Below are 23,448 nucleotides of genomic sequence, written 5' to 3'. Positions count from 1 at the left end.
AACAAGTATCGTGCGACATTCAAAAGAAGAAATCTGTGATAATATTTTGTTTTCTATAGGCGGATATATATAAGTTCTTTTGCATAAAAATCTTATATCGAAAAGTCAGAAAAATTTATTTAAACGTTTTAGCGAATACTGATAATATTTGACAAAATTGTATTATTAAATGTTTGAGATTCTACACCTTTTCGTAAAACATGATAATTATACAATTACTACGTCATATCCATTTCACAGAATACAAAATAAGTGCCAATGAAAATTTCACGGTTACAGAAATAGAAAATCCAGGACACGCGTTAAATTAGCATACTTGTATTTAATTATAAATATTTCAACAGCATTGCTACAAACACAAATTCACGGAAACTTGAATATATTGTAGCTGAGAATTATCTCAAACACAAATCTCAAAGCCTGGATAATAATTCAATGGTCTTGATAATTCTATAATAATTAATTAAAATAGTCACTGGGCGACCTAATAAACTATTTCTTTTCTTTTTTCAAAGCTAAGATCGCCTCTGTCATTCACATTTTATTTTCATCATATATATTTCGACTTTCGAGTTTGATGAGCGATCAGAAGCGTCACGCGATCTTTCATCAGGCTGGTCAATTTGTACATGACAGCCACAAGAGAAAAAACTCAATTCTCCAATCAAATTCAACAATTCAATTCATTCCAAATCACAGAAATCAAAATCGCAATTTATTAAAATTCTTTTCGTAATCAATTATTTTCTGTCTGAATATCTAAATATTTAAGAAAAGAGATTTTGCAACTGAATATCACAGGAGAAATACACGATAAGTCCATTTTTGTTTATTTTCTGATTTTCGTGGTATTTAGGTGTATATATTACTGAGAAATCCACAAAGTTTTATAAAAGGAGAAAGAAAAGAAAACAAGAGCATAACTAATATTACGACAATACCTATTTAATCCGAAATCTAAATAAAAACAGTTTTGGAATCATCCTTGAAAATTTTAATCTCAAGAAATCTTGAGAATTTGATCAGAACTGACTTAAGGAGTCGCTACTTTACTCAAAACTAACTTCCCAACTTAAGGAATCACTTAAAAATTTTGCACCTTAAAATTGCTCCTCTACAAAAGACGAAAAATGTGATTTATCATGTTTTCCCATTTAAGTAGAAATACACACGCAGAATATTTCTATTAAAAAGAGAAAAGAAAGAAAATGCACGTTTCGTTAACCCGTTTACCATTTTCCTACATCTGTTTAAACTCACGTTTTACACGAAACAGTAAAATATCTTGCCAAGACGCCTCGGTACAACTATTTCCATGGAACATCATCCTCAGGAAACATGCATTTCGAAACGTCAGATAAGCTACTAGACACGAGTATTCCTCGAACATATCGTCCTTGGGTCTCGATTCCTTCCCCGATGATCCATTATTCTCTGGCGACAAAAGAACCTTATCCAAGGATCAATCGATACGATTGCGGAACGACCGCGTTTCCAGGCTTAAAAATAATTTGGGAGCTTAACTTTAGCGGGGATAAAATTACTCACGAGCCAGAATTTTTTCAAGCAGAACTTGGAACGAGAAGAATATCTATTTGAACTAAATATAGGAAATTGTATCTATATGAAATATTCCAACTAAGGACTGTATGGGCTACTAATATTGCAAGGTGTTAAAAGTACAAGATATTCGAATATTTTGTAGAATATTCACATTGTAAATTATTTGAACCATGGATTTAGACTAATCATAAAATCGAAGAAGCAAAAAGTATTCAAGTTACAAGATTTTTGAATTATGGAATATTTCACTTGTTCATATTCCCAGACACAGCACACTAAAATCGTAGAAGATTTAATCAACATTCTACACTGAAAATATTCTAATGCTCTAACAGAGAAGAGTCGATAAATCTCGTAAATTCTTGTAACAAAAAATTGCCAAGCCACAGTTTGCTCGCCATTTCTTTCGATTCCAATCGATTCGGTTCACAGAAGTTCACTCGGGACCTATATGAAATTAAACGAGACTAAACGACACAGAACCATCAGGCTAGAGAGAAAAAGAAACACAGTACACGTACAGAAAGAGAGAGAGAGAGAGAGAGAGAGAAAGAGGGTGTAGAGAGGAAAAAAAAAGAGTGAAAGAGGAAGAGAGTAGTGTATGCAGAGCCATTATAGAACATCCCTTGTACGTGTACGGTGCAACGAGGTCGAACTTTCCAATAAACCAGCTGACGAAGGGGCGACAGGGAGGCGAAGAATGGTGTGAAAGGCGGGAACAGAACGAGAATCATGCAAATCAGAGCGAACGGCGCCGAAGATAGGCCGGTACCAGGAACGAGGATCGAAGGAAACGCTTTTGTTTCGATAAGTTTGCCTTGCCTGGAGAACGTTTTCCGTGTAAATTGAGGGGCTTCCGCAAAATGATCCAGGAATCTTTGTTTTTGTTTTTACCCTTATGCAAAATAAAAAGGATTGAAGATGTGATTTTGGAAAATTTTATGATCGCCAGTGTACAAGTGTTTATTTCATTTCATAATTTTCAGGAATAATGCGAGTCCTTTTTTAGGGTTATTTCTCCTATCAGTGGGGAAAAATTGAAAATAATTGTAACTATAGGAACTCTTACTATCTTTGCAAAATGTTAGCAATAAGCCCTTGCAATAAGTTGAATTTACCTTTTTGTTCAACAATTTGATAGAAAGGTAATATAATATGAACGTAGCTTATCTGTTTGATTAGATGAATTATATTGTAATTGCTTTTGTCGAACCAATTTAAAGTTAAACCTTGCATTACAGTGTTGAACTATATTATCTGTTATGAAATTACGAATTATGTGTTAATATTGTATTCGCAAAGCGATGTTGCTTTATATCATTAGCTAGTTTTGCCCTCTAAAGCTACTGGTACATTGTGCGACATAAAAAATCGAACACCATACGAATTTTAATTTGAATTTCGCATTACTTTTCTCTAATAATCAAACTACTAACTTACATCACAGTTACATCACACTTTACATTCACTCATTGGAATAAGCATTAACAACCTATTTCTAAATATACAATTCTTTCCGAAAATCCACCGAATGTCATGAAAAACAAAACGAACACACAAAAGTTTAATATCACGTTTCATTTTCTACTCACAATTAAAATCACTAACTAAAAACACTTCGCTTATCCTTCTACCAAGCTTTACTTCACATTTTCTAAACTTCATAACATTAAAAATATTTCATTGCATTCATCATTCACCAAAAACAAAAAATTAAATTTCTCAACATTTCAAAGTCGAAAAGAAAATGTTCCAAGTTTCGAGCTTGCATTCCCACAAACGTCAACCAAAGTACAAAACAAGAAACCAACAGAGAGGAAAACTGTGGTAAAACAGCGAAGAGGAGAGAGGAACGGAACAAAGGTTGGAAAAGGTCGGCGTGCACGATGGGAAGGGGTGATTGGCAATGAGTCAGGTACGGTTCGTGTGAGAAAGTGTGGATTACGTGGTCGCAACGAACCGTCCATCATCGACACACCATGGACCATTGCAGCCCCTTCCAGCCGCGGCGGCAGCCCCCTCTGATCACGTCCACCTTCTCTCAGCGTCGCGATATATCGACGCCGGCAGTATCATGCACGAAACCGGCTGGTAGACGTTGCCTCGACGGAACAGCGTCGCGATGCACCGCCTCTTCGGACGCAAACGCGTCTCGTTCGGCGTACGTTGCACGTATACACGACACACGCGACGCTCGGTACTCGTTGTTTGCCCCCCTGGTGGATAGAGTTGGTTCACGTCGAGCATGATTCAGGATTGGTGAACCTCTGACCGATTATCCAGAGGTTTTTCTTCTTTTCTTTTGTTCCATCGTTTTTTCTTCTTTTTTTTTTTTGTCAGTTTTGCCTGTTTCGGGGATTCGTAGTTTTTTTTCTTTATTTGTGTATTTTTTAATTTTCGTCGCATCTGTAAAGATAAGTTGTCTGTGAAGTAATTATAAGGTATTGAAGAGTGTCATTGTTTTGTTTTTCTCACGTTTGTCTGTGATTTAGAAATGTATGATTTAGAATTGTTTTGTTTTTTTGTTCCTGGTGTATTTTATATTTGGTTCTTCTTTTTTTTTTTAATTATTGCGAGGTGATAAGTTGGACATTGTGCGAAGTTGATGGAAGTTTATAGGAACTGCAGTGATTTGGGTCTTGATGTTATTCGTGTGCATATTTTATGTAGATAAGAGCTATTTTTTGTTTTGGTTTGTTAAGTAACTGGAATTCATAAATCCTGGGAGTCTCTGTCGAAGAGAAGATCCCGAGGGTGACCGTTATCATCTGTTTCAAAAAATGGACCACTCGTGGTTGTACATAGATCGTGGTCGCAAGTCACATTTCATAATCAAGATCGAAAACATTAATCTCCTTATTAATTTTGTTAATTCATAAAACTGATAGCATTATTATTGAATCATTCTAATACTGTCTTTGAAAAACGTATATTATTTGCACACTGTAGACGTTCTCGTTAATTCATTGACATTATTTCGAAAAGAATAATACAAATCTCGCAAATGTAGTAATAATCTAAATTCTTCTAAAATGATATATTCATTAGACAATGTAGATAACTAAATGTAAATCCTCCTTCAAACTTCCTAATCCTCTTTAAGTAGATCCGTAGATAGATGCGTAACGATGTATATCTACATCTATATCCACAAACAAAGTCTACACATAAATCCACAATCAAACTTAAAGATATGTTTGCAGATAAATTCCTAGGTAGATTAGCAAAATTACAACAAATTCGAATATAAATTCACAATGAAAATTGACGAAGACAAATTTACACGTAAATTTAAGTCTAATTTCGCAAATTCACAATTCCACAGATAGACCTACAGATCCGTAATCAAATTCACAAATAGATCCAACATAAACTCGCACAGGAGTAATTCACACATAACTCCATACATAAACTCATCCATAAACCTACACCTACGTCCGTAAATAAGAGATGCAACACAGACTTATACAAGAACTTGAATCCACAAATAAATTCATCTACAGATCCAAAAGTAACGATGTGAACCTACATATAAATTCACAACTAATCAGCAAATAATCAAACTTACACATAAATCCACAATCAGTACCGCATATACATTCACAATTAAGTCGACACACACGTATCACAACAAATCTCATGTTTATCATCATCAAAATAACCCATCAGTCAAACTCACATTCAATCTTACACACGAATGCATAAATGAAACCACATCCCCAATCAATTTCATACACCCAACTACCATAATAAATCCCACATTAATTATCTCCAATATAAACCACCAATCAAACTCAAGCTCGCAAAAACCTACACAACTAAAACCACACACCATCAATTTCGTACACGCAAATTCCACTCTAATTGTTTTCAAATAAATCACCAGACAAACGCCACACAGATCCACGATCAACTTTGTACACGCAAATTCCACGTTAATTGGCTCCATATGAACCACCAATGACATTCACACCATCAATTTCGTACACGCAAATTCCACTCTAATTGTTTTCAAATAAATCACCAGACAAACGCTACACAGATCCACGATCAACTTTGTACACGCAAATTCCACGTTAATTGGCTCCATATGAACCACCAATGACATTCACATATAAGTACATAACCGAAACCGTACACATGTCCAGGACCAACTTCATACACTCCAATACTACAACAAATCGCACATCAATTGTCACCAATCATCTTCACACGCAACAACCTTGGTCAAACCTATAAACAGACTCACGGAACAATTCACACACAAATCCTAACTGTAGATCCACGAATAATCCCACGCATAGATCACTAGCGAAACTCACACGCGAATCCACAGTAATCCCATAAGCAGAGCCAACCCTAAATCACGAAACAGTGGCTGGTCACACGCATTTCCAAACCCAGCCACATCGATTCTTCGCCCTCAAGAAGACAACTGTCCAGCACACAAGCATCCGTTTGTTATTTCGCGGATCCTTGAGCCCAGTCAGTGGAATGCGCGGCGAGTCTCGTGCGAGGCCGAAATCTAATAACACGCATTAATCACATTCCGTGGTGGCGGCGTGACGCTGTGGGGCTCGCTGCTATCGTCGATCGCGATCGACAGCGGCGCGTGTACGCCGCTAAATCACCGCGCTCGCGTTCAACAACTGGCAACAATTCAAGACGCCACAGCGTCGAATATTCCTCGGGCAATACAGTCCGGAAGCTATATTTAAAATAGTACCTGACCAGTGTTGATTCATTTTCTTCTTCTGTTTTTAAATCGAATCGACTCGTGTCATTCAGCGAGTCCTTAATAGCATTCACGACGCCACCAGAACGTTTTGTGTAACTGTCTACGATTGTAAATAGGGGTTTTTTTCTCAAATTTGTAGAGGCGATTCCTTCTTTCTTTTCATCCTCTTTCCTCCTCTCTCGGTTGGAATTGCGTCGTCACGACGCAAATGCATTCTTTAGAGCTTTCATGGCGCCACTGGAACCCTTCATCTAGCTGTCTACGATTATAGACAAGGTTTTTGGCTTCGTTTTACTTTTTATTTTATGAAATTTGTCGAGTCAATTCTGTTTTCCTTTTTTTCTTCTTCTTTCCAGTGGATTTTTGTTCGACTCATGTCATGAAAGGGTTAACTTGTCGTTCGATCGATCGGTATTTAAAAGATAATGTTTCGTTAATTGAAACAGTCCTCGTTTTTAATTGTATCGTTGTATTTACATCAAACGTGAAATACATAAGACTTGCATTTACAAGAAGCAAAACGTCATTTTTTAATTACACGTTGAAGAGATTCAATTTCTGATTGAAGAATGAACCCAGTTGTTAGATTAATATATGTTTTCATTTTTGTGAAATTCGTTAAATCGATTCCTTTTCTTCTTTGTATCATTTCTTCTTCTTTCAGTTACAATTGCGTCGTCATGACGTCCAGCAGGTCCTTCATAGCGTTCGCAACACTATTCAAATCTTCCACCTATCTACAATCGTTATTATTTTGTTATATTCTACTGTCAATTTTGTCAAATTTATAAAGTCAATACTTCCTTTCTCCTTTCGCTTCGATTTATTTTATCTATCTATAACTGTAGATAGATAAAGTTCTTTTTCTCTCGTTTTCATTTTTAATTTATGAAATGTTTAGAGTCAATTCCTCCTTTCCCTTTCCCGTTTTCTCTTCTTTCGATTAGAATTGAGTCGTCGTAACGTCAACAAGTCCCTCATAGCCTAACCTCTTATCTAGATATCTACGATCGCAAATAGGATTTTTTAGAATAGAATTTCTTTCGATTAGAATCGCGTCAACGCGACGTCCAGCGAATCCTTCGGTGTTCACAATACCAATTCTATCTCCGGTCGTAGATAAAGTTTCTTCCCAACGATTATTTCGTTTCGTAAAGTTTGTAAAATCAATCCCTCCTTCCTTCTTTCGATTCGATTCGTCCAGTGAGTCCTTCACAGCGTTCACAATGCCACCAGAACATTTTATATCTATCTATCTCTCTATCAACGATCGTAGATAGTATTTCTCTTACTGGTTGTTGCATTTATTTTTTTTTTCTTTGGATTTTTTGTTTTGTAAAATTTGTAGAACAACGAGCACGGCGGGGACGGAGAGGAGGGTGGCAGATCAGGAAGAAGACAGAGCGTCAGGAGTCGATTGCCAGGAACACCGACGGCATCCTTTCGACAGAAGCCATCGCCAATCTCGCCTGTCAGGTCCAGCACACCGGATGTGACACAGGTGGGTCGTTTCCTTTCGTGCTCGTGCGTCAATCGACCAACGACGCGATATAAACCCCTCCTCTTTCTTCGACTTCGCTATTTTTGAGATATAGCGGAGTGAATGGCATAGGTTTGATATTGGACAGTGGCGTTTTGGGTTTAGCTTTGTGTATTTGAAGAGTGAAATTGAATTGGTGAAATCAGAAGCACGTGAAACATTTTTTCTCTTTTTAATTGAGTTATATAGTGAATTATGTTGTTCACATTTAAATATGATACATGAAATCATAATAGGGGTAGTGATGTACACTGCTGTTCATAAGTATTAGAACAGCTATTATATTCGTAGGGAAGATATACGACTTAAATTACATTTCTTCGTTAAAATTAGTGTCATATCGTCAGCTTTGTACTACAACTAGACATCTTAAACTCGTTAGTGGAACAACTGAGTTCATTGCACTTTTAATATTTCCAAATACTTATTGCTAGAGTTGTCTGCTTTTAGTGTAGCACAGTTGCAAGGCCAATACGATTTCTGACATACTTATTCATAAAATGTCAATTTACGAAATTTAGGGAAGAAAGTGCAACGAGAAGAAGCAAAATTTAATTATTGCCTTTTTTTGCAACTTATAAATGGACTTATGGATGGAGAATTAATTATATGTTGTATTAAGGTGACGACGTATCACTGGAAATATGTGTTCCTTATACTACGAGATTCCAAATTGAAATAATGTTTTGAATCTCGATAATTTTGTAATGATTGTTTAAATTTAAATCACATTCAATAAGTGTCCTAATACTTGTAAATGGGAGTATACAGGGTGAAAGCAGAAACAACATAAGTGACTTAGCCCTTTTACTTCCACTATATCCATATGACTACGTTTTCATTTTTGTAATAGCAATGTTTTCTACGTCGTCTTTGTTAAGCACTCGGATACTAATTTCCGCGTACTAGGTGCCGTTTGAAGTCTGAATATATTGCGTTCAGAGTCTGACTGAATCTTTAAGATTCCTAATGTAACTGATGGTCTGTGTACTAACACTCTGTGGTCTTAAGCAAAGTCGGCCTTCTTATCGAGTCGTCCCTTCTCCAAATCTTCTAAAATTTGAAGAAGGGGACAACAAGGGGGGAAAACCCGGCCAGGTCAACTCTGACTCTCCGACTCGTTCGGAAGGTCAGGTACCGAGAGGCCTCGGTAATTGCATCGGTTTCGAAGACCCTTTGGGGGTGACTTTATGATACCTTGCCTTACTGACTGAACAGTAGCCTATTCTTTAATATTTGAGAAATTCTAGGTGCCGCATGTTGGCTGCAGATCGGTCTGCTAAATTAAAAATAACCGTTTGCTGAACTAGCAGGCTGCAGACCGGTCTGCTAAATTAAAAATAACGGTTTGCTGAACTAGAAATCACGTATCATACAATCGTCCCCTTGCTGTCCTAACAGTCTTCTTATTAGATATTTGAAATGGAAGTTAACTAAATGTATTGCATTTAGAAAGGAATATCATATCTATATTCTGCAGTTTATGCGGAAAGTTTAGTTACATCTAAAGTCTCAGGTCACTGCATTGTGTTTTTGTTATTACCAAATGTTGCCAAATGAAAAATGTGCGTAACTTATGATAAAAGTCGTTAGAAGTTTTCCAAGCGTCAACATGTTTTACTAATTGCTTATTTGTCATATACATGCGCAAAGTACGAATAAATGTTTTGTGCAGCTATTAAATAATTTAGGAATGAAAGGGTTATGATCTGCATTGTGTTTTTGTTATTACCAAATGTTGCCAAATGAAAAATGTTCGTAACTTATGATAAAAGTCGTTAGAAGTTTTCCAAGCGTCAACATGTTTTACGAATTGCTTATTTGTCATATACATGCGCAAAGTACGAATAAATGTTTTGTGCAGCTATTAAATAATTTAGGAACGAAAGGGTTGTGACTATTAAGTAGGTTGATTTATGACGATTTCCCAGTTTGAGACGATATCTTTACGTGTGATTTTGCAAATTTGCATTAAAGGAAGTCATACTGAACAAGTTTTCTTGTACTTATTTTAGGTGATTCGTATCATTTAGTGTAAAAACAACATAAACCATAAAGGTTTAAATGGAAATATCATGAATTGTTAAAGAAAATTATATTTTCTTTTATTAAAACGTAAAAAATAGCTTTCCTTGTTTCTTAAAAGTTCGGAGTGATTTATGCTGTTACTGAACTCACCGATTCAATTGGAAGTCCTTTATGTTTCATTTTATTTTGAATGGAAACGGGGTTTAGAGGGATGATTTTAATAAAATTAACAGTGATTTCATCAATTATGTTCGTGGGTGATATTACGTGAAATTTTCAGCTCGTAATATTTTTGTATTTAACTGGGTAGTTCTTTCTGTAATTGGTAATTAATAATGCTTCAAAATAGACGGTAACTATGAATCACGTTATCACTGTTACATTAGAATATTCGTGTTAAGTTTTTGTCCAGATTATACTCCCCTTTGTTTTACCATTTATTTGATAATTGGATCCAAAGAGACCAAGAATTATTTCCATCTAATTATAAAGAAATGGTATTGAAAATTTAATCAAGATTATGTTTCATTGGGAGACATTCATACAAATTGAACATACTTCAATTTTTTTAGTTTTAACTTATCATAACTAAAACTAAATGAAAGTCAAATTGCAACGAATTTTTCTTTTAGTTTCTTTCGTAACTGAGCGCTATTTCTCAGTCAAGAGTTAATTTTAACCCTTTGAGCGGTACGAATGCATATATGCATCTAATAAATCTCATCAGCATAGACCATGAGCTTGTAGATACGTATAATATATTTCTTCAATGAAACGACGACCATGGGAATCATAAATGTGTTTAAAATATTTTATCTGTTTCGCCTACTTTTACACAAGAAAGTGTCAAACGATTTTTATATAGAAAATTTTCCAGCTGTAAAATTTTCCGCATATAAAGTTTTAATACTTTAATATTTACTATAACTTTATTGTTACGAAATTCAATATATGCAATGTATTTTTGCTAAAAAAAAAAAAAAAACTCCCAATATCTCATATTACGTAAGACTAACCCTGAAACAACCCTAAAAGTTGCCTTAACGATTAAAATAAACTACCATCCCTACACCAGAAATAAAAAAGAGAAAAATCTATTCCAACTAATGAAATGGTATTTTGTAGTGATAAAATTTAACACATTCGATGCAATTTGATTAAAACAAAAATTAAAGCATCTCCTACCCAGAAAGTTCAATTAATAATTATTACCTTACGTTTCTTTAATCATAATTGAACCGAATTTCACGACAACGAAATTTACCAAAATTTGATCAAGAACCCGAATTTCACGATAACAAAATTCGAGAGTAAATATTAATCAAGAATCATCTTAGTGTAAGGGCTTTTAATCTTAACAATATTTCGTCGTCGTCGCTGACTCCTCGTCCTTATCAACTACGCGGTTCAATCTCGTTCTCTTACAATTCTTACGATTCTCACCATTTCTCTCCTCAGTGCTCTTAACGCGTCCTTATATGCGGGCCTTGACGCCCCTCTCTTCGGGAAACCTTGGTGCAAGTTGGGAGTTTCTACCCGGCAAGGACCGCGTCGCGTGAGCACGTGGCTGGGTCCTTACCTGACCCAGCCCTTAGCGCGTGGGGGTCAAGCGTTGGGACCGGGTTTTTCCGCAGACCGAGAGGTCTTACATTAGCAGAACCAAAAAAAAAAAAGTCATCATCCCTTCACCACAATTAAAATGGAGAAAAAGTCAAAATGAACTTAAAATCCATTCCATCTATGTACAGTAAATTCACCACAAGTGTCAGACAGTTTGGATTCTACAAGTGTCAGTATTGATGGTCCTACGCCTACGTTATCTCGCTCGCTGTCAGTCAAGCGTGTAACACTACACCACTCGGTTTCTTTTACGAGATTTCACGGCTGGACAATTCATAATAGAAAAATATAATTTCTTTAATTTTACTTTTTTTTCATCTGAAATTTTTTTTAACATGTTGCTGAGATTTTTCTGATGAAAATGAGATCAAACACGATATAATTTGAACAACATTTACTTATTAACACGTTCACTGTCTGGCGTGACATTAAAAAACGTAAAATTAAAAAAGTTGGTATTTAAATCGCTTGTTTGCCTCACTCACGTTTCATCCTTATCTTTTATTCGCTGTCCTTGTCTACGTTCGGCAAACTACAAAGGCGAGCGCGAGGCTCGAAAACGTAGTCCCTGACTCTACAAGTGTCAGGTTTAGCTTCCTTGCGTTCTGACACTTGTGGAGAATTTACTGTATTATGTCATCCTACAGATCCCTGCGGTTTTAAGCTGTTCATTAAAAAAATATATAACTCCATTGAAATGAAACATTTCGATTTCAAATAATTTCCATAATGTTTTTGCACCTTTGCCAACGTATGAAAGGTGTTTTCAATATCCTCCTGTTTCTCAAATGGTTTTTGCGTAAGGAAAGTGTCAAGTGAGCGGAAAAAGTGAAGATCGATTGGAGATAAATCAGGGGAAAATGAGGGATGAGGTAGACGTTGATGCAATTTTTGTACAGTTCTGCTTGCTACGTACGGTGGTCGCGCGAAAGGATAGGGCCTTTTCTGTTTAGTGGATGACCTCCAATTCGTTACTTTATGATTCTACTGTGACAGTGGTACCCGGTCTTAGGAAACAATAGTGAATTAATTCCGAAGTAGACCACCAAACTGTGACCATGATTTTTTTCAACGTGTAAACTAAATAGGTATGGATCGGGGAGATTTATTTATGTTTTTCTTTCTCTCAGAGTGTATCGAACATTATGGAATTTATTTGAAATAAAAATGTTTAATTTTAACGGAGTTATGTTTTTCCAAAATAAGCGACGTAAAATTGCGCGAACTCTCAGGATGACCTAATAATTAAATCGTTAGTGATAATCAGCTAATGGGCGTTTCGGTTTGAGTCGTGGATTAAGTAAAAGGTGTGGAGAAGAGCCGGGCCTTGAAAACGTGGGAAAAAAGCGCCCGAAGCAACGGGCACGTTCGATTGTGCCCGATGTAAATTAATTCGGTCAACGGCAATCGATTGTGTTATGACTTGGAGGGCGAACGAGGGAGGATCCTCCCGTCCTCAGTCTATTTCGCGATGCGTCCCGTTTGAAATGTTACGATCAAGCGCGCGCGCGCGTTCACAACGCCTTCACGCGGGCGCGAGCGACCAATTTTAGACAATCTCTCACTTTCCCGACGTTGTTTGATCGTTTCTCGGAATTAATATACGCACCTAAACGTATTCTAGCCTGTGATTTCGCTGATGGAACACTGTTTATAATCGATCCCGATGATAGTGAATTCTAAGTTTGTTCAGGTTGCTGGCCACAACGCTGTCGCTTGTCGATTATTATACCTCGACAGATTTCCTCGTGAACAGGTTGAAATTTTCTCGATGTTTTGTGTTTCAATAGTTACGTTCGTTAGAGTGCTTAACATTCGTAAAAGTTTTGGTAATCTTTGAAAGTTCTCTTGTTTTCGATTCTTCACTTTGAAGCGTACAGACCCGTGCATAAGATTACAAACATAAACAGTCGTTACGGAGTTATTAGGTTCGTCTAAAGAATTATTCAGTCTGGAATCTTGTAGTGTAACGAGTACATATATGATTTTCGGGTTTCTAATTAATTGTTGAGAACATTTCTCAAGATCTGGTAATAATTATTAATTGAACTTCCGTTTATGAGTATTATGACGTATACTGAATGTGAAGCAAAGCTAAACAATCATTACAAAATTATTAAGATCCTACATAAAATTATTCAATCTGGAATCTCGTAGTATAATATATTTTTACTGATACATGATTTACATATATCGTATAATAATTGGCGTCCTAGTACATATAAACAGCAGTGTATGGATTTTTGGTTCATTGGTAGAGACTGTAATTTTACCTGTTCACCTATTTTTCAGAGATTCTAAAAAACTGACATATTAATTTTTATCGCTTATGAAAAAAACGTGTAATTAGTATCGAAGGTCAAATATCGTATATGATAATTAAAACGTTCAGTGTAGTATAACATTTATAGAAATGTTTTTCGATGAAAAATAATTTCTGCTTCATTTATGTATAACGTCTAATATCAAACAATCGTACACAACAGATCGTGAAATAAACAAATTAATATTTCCATTAAAATCGACACAATTTCTATCTCATTTTTATAGGGAGGTCTCGAAGACGGAGACAGGCAAAGTAGTTCAAGATCAGATTTCAGGCGGCAAAGTACACGAGCTTCAGATGGCGCGGGATCCAGCGTGCGAAGGTAATTCTACGATCTGATTTCAATCATTTTTCTAGTAACACCGTAATTTTTAATTACCGATTTACTTTTATAAATAATTCCTTACAAATTTAACAAACTACTTCGTCATTTCTATTCATTTGAAAATTGCATATCTTCATTCAGCTTTGAAGATTATTTATTTAGATCACTTTTAATTCTCAATTTCTTAGAAAAACTTGTACCAGTTTCACACGTTCGCTTCCATCGTTCTGTTCAAGCACCGTCTGCTTATCCTTCGTGTTATTTTCCCTCACATTTTTAATATCTATGTATTTATCAATTTTACATGATACAATGCATTATTACACGTATTAAATTCGCAAACTATACATTTTGTATAATGCGTGTATTAACAGCGATCTATCATAAGAATTGGCGCGTCATACATAATGTACAGGCTTGGCCAAAAGTATTAGGCACCCCATATAACACGAATTGCATCAAAATATTTTCGTAGTAGTAGAAACTGCTGAATTAAAAAAAAATAATTTTTTATTAATTTACTAAATTAATTTTGACCTGCAGAACGCCAAAATTTGCCAATCACGTCAATTTCTTTTCTAACTTTTACCCTGTATTTTAACGAAAATGTCACTTACTTTACTCTTTCTTGGCATATTTCGAGGAAAACTTTCGAACTTTCACAATATTAACAGCAAAACTAAAGCTAAGCTGACGTGTGTTAGTTGAGAGTACTAACAGCAACTGTGATTTTTAGGAAGAAACGCAGAATATAGACTATGAATCGCTCAGTTGTTTTACGGCACACTGTAAACCTTGTTACCTGTTTTCAAATTCCTTTAAACTGGCCGACAAAGGATGATGAATAATAGAAAGGTTTCACAGAAATAGTTTTTACAGCACGTTGTAATAATAAAGGTGCCTGACACCTTTGTCCACGGCTGTATGTGACTGTCCTAGTGAACGTGTTAATTAACACGGAAAAAAAAACACAGAAAATTGTTGTTACCACACCTGATTCAACTTCATTTCTCGTTTAATTTAATTTTTCTTCTCTTCTCGTTCGTGACTATCGATAGTTCACCTACTCTTTGTAGAAATTCTATATTATCTATTTTATATCCTGTAAACGTTAATATCTTCTATTCTGTATTAACTGTATCAAATAAATATAGTAATTAATACAATATAACAATATCACTTTATTATTATTATTGTTGAGGATAACAGTGCCTCTCCACAGTGTGGTTGTATAACACGTGATAATAAGTTCAATAGCAATATATTTTATAACAACAATTTCATAATAACTATAAACACTCGTAAAAAGGAATAATGAAAATCTGATCAACGGTCTCTTATTATATCTCGCAATAAATTCTCACGTACTCTCTGATATCAATAACAACGCGGTTCTACTGTTTTACTCCCTGTTTCTCTGTATGATCCGCTCGTTTTCCAAATCTCGAGACGATTCGACAAACACACTACATTCACGCCATCACTCACAACATATTATTAAACCAATTCCACACACAGTACCGACTGCTCAGGGGCAGTAGAGATGGTAGAAAGAACTTTGAGCACAAGCGTAGAATGTATTCAATTTGGCGGTAATCAAGATACGAGTGTATAAACGTGCTGTTGTATATTTTCTTTTATAATAAACCTTAATATATAAAATTCATTATCGAATCACTTTCCGATCACAGCGGAATATCCATCCTATCAGTTATATTGTTATATTTATTTAATACAGTTAATACAGAATAGAAGATATTAAAATTTACGGAATATAGAATTTTTGTTATTTATATATTTATATACAAACTTTTACCCCTTATCATTTCACGAATAAAAAACAACAGAATCGAAAAGAGAGAGAAAAATATAGATAGAGTGGTTGTTTAATTAAACTGCTAGATCCTCCATGAAAAAGTCCGTTCGTAAGAAGGCGCCATCACCGCCTTCCAATCCGGGCATATTGCGAGAGGTGAGCGAGGAGAAGGAGGATAATGCCTCGAAACCGGAAGAGCCTCCAAGACGGAAGTATTCCTCGGATGAGAGCTCTGAAGAGGACACGCGTGATCTGGAGGGTAACGTTTACACGAAAGCTGGCATGGAGGTAATTTAAACTTCATACCTTTTTCAATATTAGGTTGGTACATATGAAATTACCGTTTCGCGTAAGGAAATCTGAATGAAAATATTTTTTCCTATTTAACTATTTTATTCAAGCAAAATAATTCGACAGACTTGAAGTTTCTGTCAAATTTCTCGAATCGTTTGGTGAACATCTTTCACCAACTGTCGTAAAACTTTGGGATCTAATAAGCGATTTAGCCGACCGCGTTCTTCGTTTTGAAAATTTTCTACGCGAGAACGAAAGCTTTCGAACCAATTTCCGATTGTCCTTTCATCGATTTCGTCTTTCTACTTCATCTGCACTAACTTGACCTTTGAACTCGTGAAACATAACTGTCCCAATCTGCTGCGAATCCATCGTTTCAAAAATGCACAACTACCGCAACACAAATTTTTTCCAAATTCTCCGATTTCTTCGTGAAGACTGGAGAATGATTGTCCTTTGTTATTTTTGCAAGACAACGTTAGCAATTGTTATTGCATCCCCATTCGCGATCTGCAATTTCATACGCACCAATTATTAACAAGATTTCCTTAATGAAGAATTCTTTAATGAAATTTTAATTCGTCAAAATCAAATGTGTTTCAATTGATAAATATTCTTTTTCATTTGTAAATTAATTTCTTCCTCAGATCTCAAGAAAAAGCGCAGGAAATGTGAAACGCAGCAAAGCGGAGATCGAAGCGGATCCAGAACAAGAGGACGAGTTTGGTTACACGAAAAGTAAGTGCTTTTTATATTAATATTTCCCTATTTCCTTCTATTTATTTATTTTCTTTTCTGGTGTTAAATAGATAAACGATAATGTTGCTTTTAAATCGCAGTGAAAGTCCAGAAGAAGTATCAGGCGCTGGGACACAAAGTCTTGATGGTGAAGTTGGAGAAGGATAGGCGTGGTTTGGGCATTTCATTAGCTGGACACAGGGATCGAAATCGAATGGCAGTGTTCGTTTGTGGCCTTAATCCAAAGGGTGCAGCTCACAAAACTGGCGAGCTTGTGGTTGGTGACGAAATACTCGAGGTGCGTTCTTTTAATCTTCTTAATTTCACGCTTATTTCCATTATGAACTAAAACTCGAAGAATAAACGTAGTATAGCGTTAAATTACAAACTTTTATCATTTATATTGGTTAGTCGAAATCAAAACGTTTAAAAATTAATATTTTTTCAATCATATTAAATCCTGAAGAATCTCAAAATCTTTCGATTGCTACCTTCGACTTTAACAACCAGCAACTTTTAAAATTACAACAATTGAAATTTAAAAAAGAATTGTTACTTTTAGTTTCTGCCATTAATTGTTGATATTTTGCTGTAAACAATAGTCTGAATCGAAAAATTCCCCAAAATATCTTTTTGTCATTGCCGCGTTTTTCAACTATCCAATTAACGTAAAATTACTATCATTACGAACATGTTCTATAAATTGTACGATTTTTAATAAACGTACATGTAAGCTGAATGTAGATAATATAAAGCAAATCTTATTGAGAAAAACAAAAATACCCGTACGTTTCAATATTAAAAGAGAAAATTTAATTTTGAGAAGTAATATAAGGGAAACTGCAGTGTACTTTAAAGATACTCTCCATTTTGGTGCAAAACGTTTGCCCAAATATTTTGATTAGACGAGTGTCAATAAAATTTCTAGGCCTGAGATCACTTGGCATTGAATTTTAGTAGTGCAACGAGTGTTACTTCAAGGAATTTCCGACTGTCACCATTTGTGTATACAAACAGAAGCGCGTTGCAAAGTGATAAATCGCGGGAAGACACGTTGATTAAATTTTAGTCGAGCACATGTGTACTTGGCAAACGTTCAAACCCGATTATCTCAAAAACGAAGCCTCGAAGCCTACTTTTGCACGATGAATCACCTTCTCCATGATTGTACCACAAGTTTTACCTTGATTCGTACAATTTTTACATGTTTACCTGAACGAAAAGAATTTTTGTCCACTATCGTATTTCGATTGATATTTTCAGGTAAACGGCTGTGTTTTGCAAGGACGATGCCATTTGAACGCATCTGCAAAGATCAAAGGAATGGCTGGCACCTGCTTCAAAATTATTGTTTTACGGTAATATACATACATTGCTTATCTTTTTTTACATTTGTGTGTTTCTTGTGCAGAAAGAATGAATTAGAACGTAATTTTTTTATTCACAGGAGAACTGCCGCTCTTAATGACATCGCTGTGAAGCCAATCGCTCAGTTTCCTCCAACATTGGAAGATGTGAGTCCACGTTTAAAAATCTTTTCAATTAAACATTTAACATTTACAGAATTTTCGTAAACATTTCCGAAGATTTACTTCAACACCATTTTCACAGTAATTGTTTCCTGTACTTATGAAGTTTTCACTTCAAGCATACACACAAAATGCATATTAAGATATAGTATAGGAAACTTCGTGAAGAAGGCTCCGAACTTTGCTAGAAATTTCCTCAATGAAAGGCAAACAATTTTTCGTGCGATCTTCATAGCAAATATCCTACACATTTTTCCTTCTTTTCAATTTTCAAAGTTAACTAATTTAGAGACCCCGGTATTGATAAGCTTTACTGTTTTCAAGTTTCTTCCCCAGAAGCACGAGGTTCGATTCAAAAATACCCGGACTGTGCGTGTAGCTCGATATCTCGTAAAAGAAAAGGAAAGCTGATAATACGATATGACATGGTTACCACTAGCAATTTAACTAATATTGAATTTATATGAAAACGTAATTTCATTCGAGATACAGTGGTTTTTTTTTATTCAATTTTCTTTACCCCGTCATTATTTACCCCCTTGCCTTATAAGAACGAATGAGACTCGTGGAATAAATTCTGATCAAGATGCGAGGAAAACAGGTATATTAGTAACATAGATTAATTTTAATTCTAACTTTAGTTTATAATATATAATACACTAGCTTCTCTTACCTGACAGTATTAGTCATAGATATAACCACGACGAAAAATTAGGGTGTTACTTAATAATAATAATTTAAGTAATTTAAATCGTTAATTAATTAGTTGTCAATTATGGACAAGCTTTACAATAACGACCACTATTCCACTACCTTACACGTAACTCAACACTTCATTTGGACTAAATTTCCAGATTTACCAAACACAATCCACTATTTATTCCCTTTCTGTTGCAGTCTGACATGTTCAGCCAGTACAAAGGAGTGCGTAACATACCGGTGAAAAAGGCAAGTTTAACCGAATAGCAGAGGATACGATTGCAGCGTTACGATTACTACACGTAGGTTTTCAATGTGTAGGGTCAGTACGGATTGGGCATAATGATCATCGAGGGAAAACACGCGGAGGTCGGCCAAGGTATTTTCATCTCGGACATTCAAGAAGGTAGCGCTGCAGAACAGGTAATTGCCTTTCTGTTTCTTCCTTTTTCTTTCCAAACAATCGTTCGTATACGTTGCACGAATGCTAACTATCAAGCATCATCATAACGTGCCTATTCACGTTATTGGGTTACGGTACAGGTGTTATTTGCGTTTTCGTTGCAGGCTGGCCTGCAAGTGGGTGACATGATCCTCGCTGTCAACATGGACTGTCTGCTGGGCTCGACATACGACGAGGTAACGAATGCAGCGAATAATGAATTGGAGTGAGGTCGATAATTGGCTCTTATTGTCTTGCAGAAGTATTCTCTCTTTGCAAATTACTATTCATGTATTCTCTTAGTACTTTGTTGCGAAATTGAAGTCATTGCGAAATTGAATTCACACAGAAAAACTATGTCTGTTTCTTTATAAATTATTGTTTATACATTCTTTTAGTACTTTTTCTACTAAAATTAAATTCGACAAGTCTATGCTTGCAGTGTCAAAATTTCCTGTTCTCTTAATGTTGACGTAAAAAATTGTTACACTACCGACCAAAAGTTGCGGGATTACTTACCAATTTACACCAATATTAAATATACTACCAATTTTTTATCGATTCGAAGATTAATAGCAACTTATTTCGTTTCGGTAGATTTGGTTAATATTTTTCTTAAAATATTCATCTAATTTACAATGCACAGTAGCTGCGAAGTTTTAGCTGTCGGTACATGTTGGAATATAAATTTGTGGAGATTATTCAGGGGTTACTCAGAATTACGATTTTTCATTCCAAGGCAACCAGTCTTTTGAAAAAAGCGGAAGGTGTGGTGACACTTACGGTGTGCAATCCAAATCAAAGTAAAGTTGCGAAGGAAGAAGAGGATAGGGCAAAAGGCATCATTCCTGAACCGGAACCAGGTAATTAATGTCCTAGATTTTTCTGAGAAACCTTTATCAATATGTTCCACGGATATAAATAAGAAAAAGATGTTATATATATATTTATTTATTCAGCCTCACAGCCATGAATTTGACTTGGTTTACAATAACCTACGTTTTATCTTATTCACTCTCTCTTCCATTCACATTTCCTCGTACTCTACTAACTTATCGCCCTACTTATTACTCATTAATTGTTACCCCTCCCTTATGCTTTAATATTCTCTTTGGTGTTCTCAGCCACTCTCTCTTGTTTCTTTTCTTTTCTGTTTCAGCTTCTCGAGCTACTATACAATCTTTCTGTCCTGTCTCCCACTCACTACGTCTTCCACCTTTCTCTTTGGTGTTCTCAGCCACTCTCTCTTGTTTCTTTTCTTTTCTGTTTCAGCTTCTCGAGCCACTATACAATCTTTTTGTCCTGTCTCCCACTCACTACGTCTTCCACCCTGATATCCCTGTCGGTTTCTTTGCAGTCCCTTGTTAAATGTTCCAGATTTCCGAATCTATCACCACACAAATCGCATCTCCTTCCTTCCTCCTCTTCCCAGTACTTGCTCCAGTTTTCTAAATTCCCGCATCTCGCTTGGGCTATTAACTTCTGGCCTCTTCCTTCTTTGCTCAAGTATTCTGGTAGTCCTATAGTTCTGATCCACCCCCGCTTGACTTAATCCGTTTCTTTTTAAGTACTCCTCTCTCTCTTTTCCGGTTCTAGTTTGTTCTTTATTTGCTTCCTTTTCCTTCAGACATTCCTTGACTGTTTTTCTCCCTACGTCCTTCCTTACTCCCTCCTCAAATTTCCAAGCTCTAATTCCTGCCTTTACTCTTAATTTCTCTCCCTTTGATTCCTCCAGCACCAAGTAGCCTGGTGCGCGGATGTCTAAACGTCCATTTTATGTATCTTACTTGTATCTTTCCTATTTCGGCTCTCTCCTTAAAACCCCATAGTTCTACCCCATACATCAGTACACCAAGTACCAGCATCTCGAATAGGTACATTCTCATCCTAAAGTCCGTCTTAAATTTCCTCTCTCCTATTCCCCATACCTGGTTCAGTGTCACGTTTGCCTTCTTTATCCTTTCCTTTATGTGTCCAGCCATGTTACGAAATATAATTGAATTTAAGTGAACATAAGTGAATATTTGAATAAGTTAAGTGAATAAGTGAATAAGATATAAGTGAATTTTACGAAATATTTTTGGCAAACTATTTTATAATTTTAGTGGCACCCAAGGAACCGGAAAAACCGAAAGAACCCGAACCACCGCAAGACCCGAAAGATTGCAAGATCGTGGCTGGAAGAGACACGGCGATAGAATTCCAGAAGGACAAGGACAAGGGTATTGGATTCACTATAGCTGGTGGCTCCGATACACCACTGGTAAAATCCAACTTTCTTTTTTAAGTAAACATGGACAAATTAGCTATTAATTAGCTATTAATTAATGAAAAATACTTACTACGAATAATTGTAAAAGAATTTGCTCTGTTTGCGAGCTTTAAAGGTACTATGAAACTTGTTTCAGAAAGGAGTGTTCATCGTTGAAGTGTTTCCGGACGGATCAGCCGGCAAAGATGGGCGACTGCAGGCTGGAGATCAGATACTCGAAATGTGTACTCACAAGTTTAAGGACATGGAGCACGATCAAGTTCACGCTGCTGTACTAAAAGCCTCAGGAACTGTACGCGTGCCTTTCTACTTATCTTAGGATTTTTCAAAACTTCCTTTCCATGTTTTTATGTGAAAAAATTGATAATCTTCTAATAAGTATTGCGAATAAAAATGATAAGAAAATATATCAATTTTCCATTAGAAAATACACATTAATTCAAAACGTATCTTTCTAAGACTCACTTTTTTCAATTTTTCTGTTACCTTATGGCTCTTTTTAGATCACAATGTTGGTGTTCCGACAAGAGAAAGGAGAGGAAGAGATCGAGGTTGAAATACAGAAGAAGTCAGGCAAAGGAGCTGGTCTCTGTTTGACGGGGTACAAGAGCGGCAAGGGAGCATACGTGTCAGACCTGGTAGGCTTGTTAACATAAAACAATTGTGGTAATATTTAGTCAACGGAGAAAACGTATATAACAAGTTTCTTACAGGTGAAGATTGAATGTAAAACAGGCTGTAAGTGCCAATAATAATAATTTTCTTTATTAAGACAATATTTTTACACTTCCGCATTACTTACACTACTTTATATAATCTCACAATATTTTGATTTTAATATTTCAAAATCTTATTAATTAACAAACAACAAATTTTAAGTGCAATAGCACTTACAGCCTTTTACGTCCAGTCTTCAATTACTGAACGTCATCTTAATTATTCATCTGGAATATTATACTTTTCTTTTTTATCCCTTTTATTATTCTTATCGTTGATACCGAATTCCGAGTTCGAAAATTATTTTTAAATACGATATTGAATTTTCAATTACGTAGAATATTGTTCACGTCGTTTTATTGAATTTCATGTTATTACATGAACATTTATTTGTTTAGTTGCCTGGTGGTAGCGCTCTGGAAAGCGGAAAGATCTGCAAGGGCGATCGAGTGGTAGCAGTTGGTGGCCAGGATGTTCGTGAGGCCCCGGTAGAGGACATCGCGGTCCACCTGAAGGTTTCTAATCCGGTGCAATTGAAGCTGGCTAGGTTCAAATCCTCCAAGCAATGACAGGTAATTATTTTTGTGGCGTTATTCGCATCCAAAATTTCAATCGAGATAGACGATCGAGAAAACGGTAAAAATACTTTTCAATCCTAACTCTGTATTAACAAAGACAGGTCTTTGAAATGTTGAACTAAGAACAGTTCTTTCTTGATTGATATAAGCACAGTAAAAGTAACATTTAATCCCACAGTTTCGAAAATAATATTTAACTAAAAGGAAACTAAAATATTCTATT

General features: G+C 35.7%; 1 protein-coding gene across 1 annotated transcript in view; it reads left to right on the top strand.

The window, feature by feature from the left end:
- Positions 1–23,216, top strand: part of LOC108575994 — a gene marked incomplete at its 5' end in the record, with an annotated part of 58,828 nt that extends 35,612 nt beyond the window's left edge. Inside the window, 15 exons of the mRNA XM_017938933.1 lie at positions 7,650–7,802; positions 14,040–14,137; positions 16,043–16,244; positions 16,898–16,988; positions 17,090–17,286; positions 18,252–18,346; positions 18,436–18,502; positions 19,415–19,465; positions 19,538–19,639; positions 19,784–19,855; positions 20,398–20,521; positions 21,764–21,921; positions 22,067–22,222; positions 22,434–22,568; positions 23,046–23,216. Coding sequence (XP_017794422.1) covers positions 7,650–7,802; positions 14,040–14,137; positions 16,043–16,244; positions 16,898–16,988; positions 17,090–17,286; positions 18,252–18,346; positions 18,436–18,502; positions 19,415–19,465; positions 19,538–19,639; positions 19,784–19,855; positions 20,398–20,521; positions 21,764–21,921; positions 22,067–22,222; positions 22,434–22,568; positions 23,046–23,216 — 1,872 coding nt within the window. The remainder of the gene's footprint in view (positions 1–7,649; positions 7,803–14,039; positions 14,138–16,042; positions 16,245–16,897; positions 16,989–17,089; positions 17,287–18,251; positions 18,347–18,435; positions 18,503–19,414; positions 19,466–19,537; positions 19,640–19,783; positions 19,856–20,397; positions 20,522–21,763; positions 21,922–22,066; positions 22,223–22,433; positions 22,569–23,045) is intronic.
- Positions 23,217–23,448: the final 232 nt, after the last annotated feature.

Source organism: Habropoda laboriosa, unplaced genomic scaffold (assembly GCF_001263275.1).
Source record: "Habropoda laboriosa isolate 0110345459 unplaced genomic scaffold, ASM126327v1 scaffold357, whole genome shotgun sequence".
In the NCBI taxonomy this organism is placed as follows: domain Eukaryota; kingdom Metazoa; phylum Arthropoda; class Insecta; order Hymenoptera; family Apidae; genus Habropoda; species Habropoda laboriosa.
The sequence above is the reverse complement of the archived record's forward strand: the minus strand, read 5'-3'. Positions and strand labels throughout refer to the sequence as shown.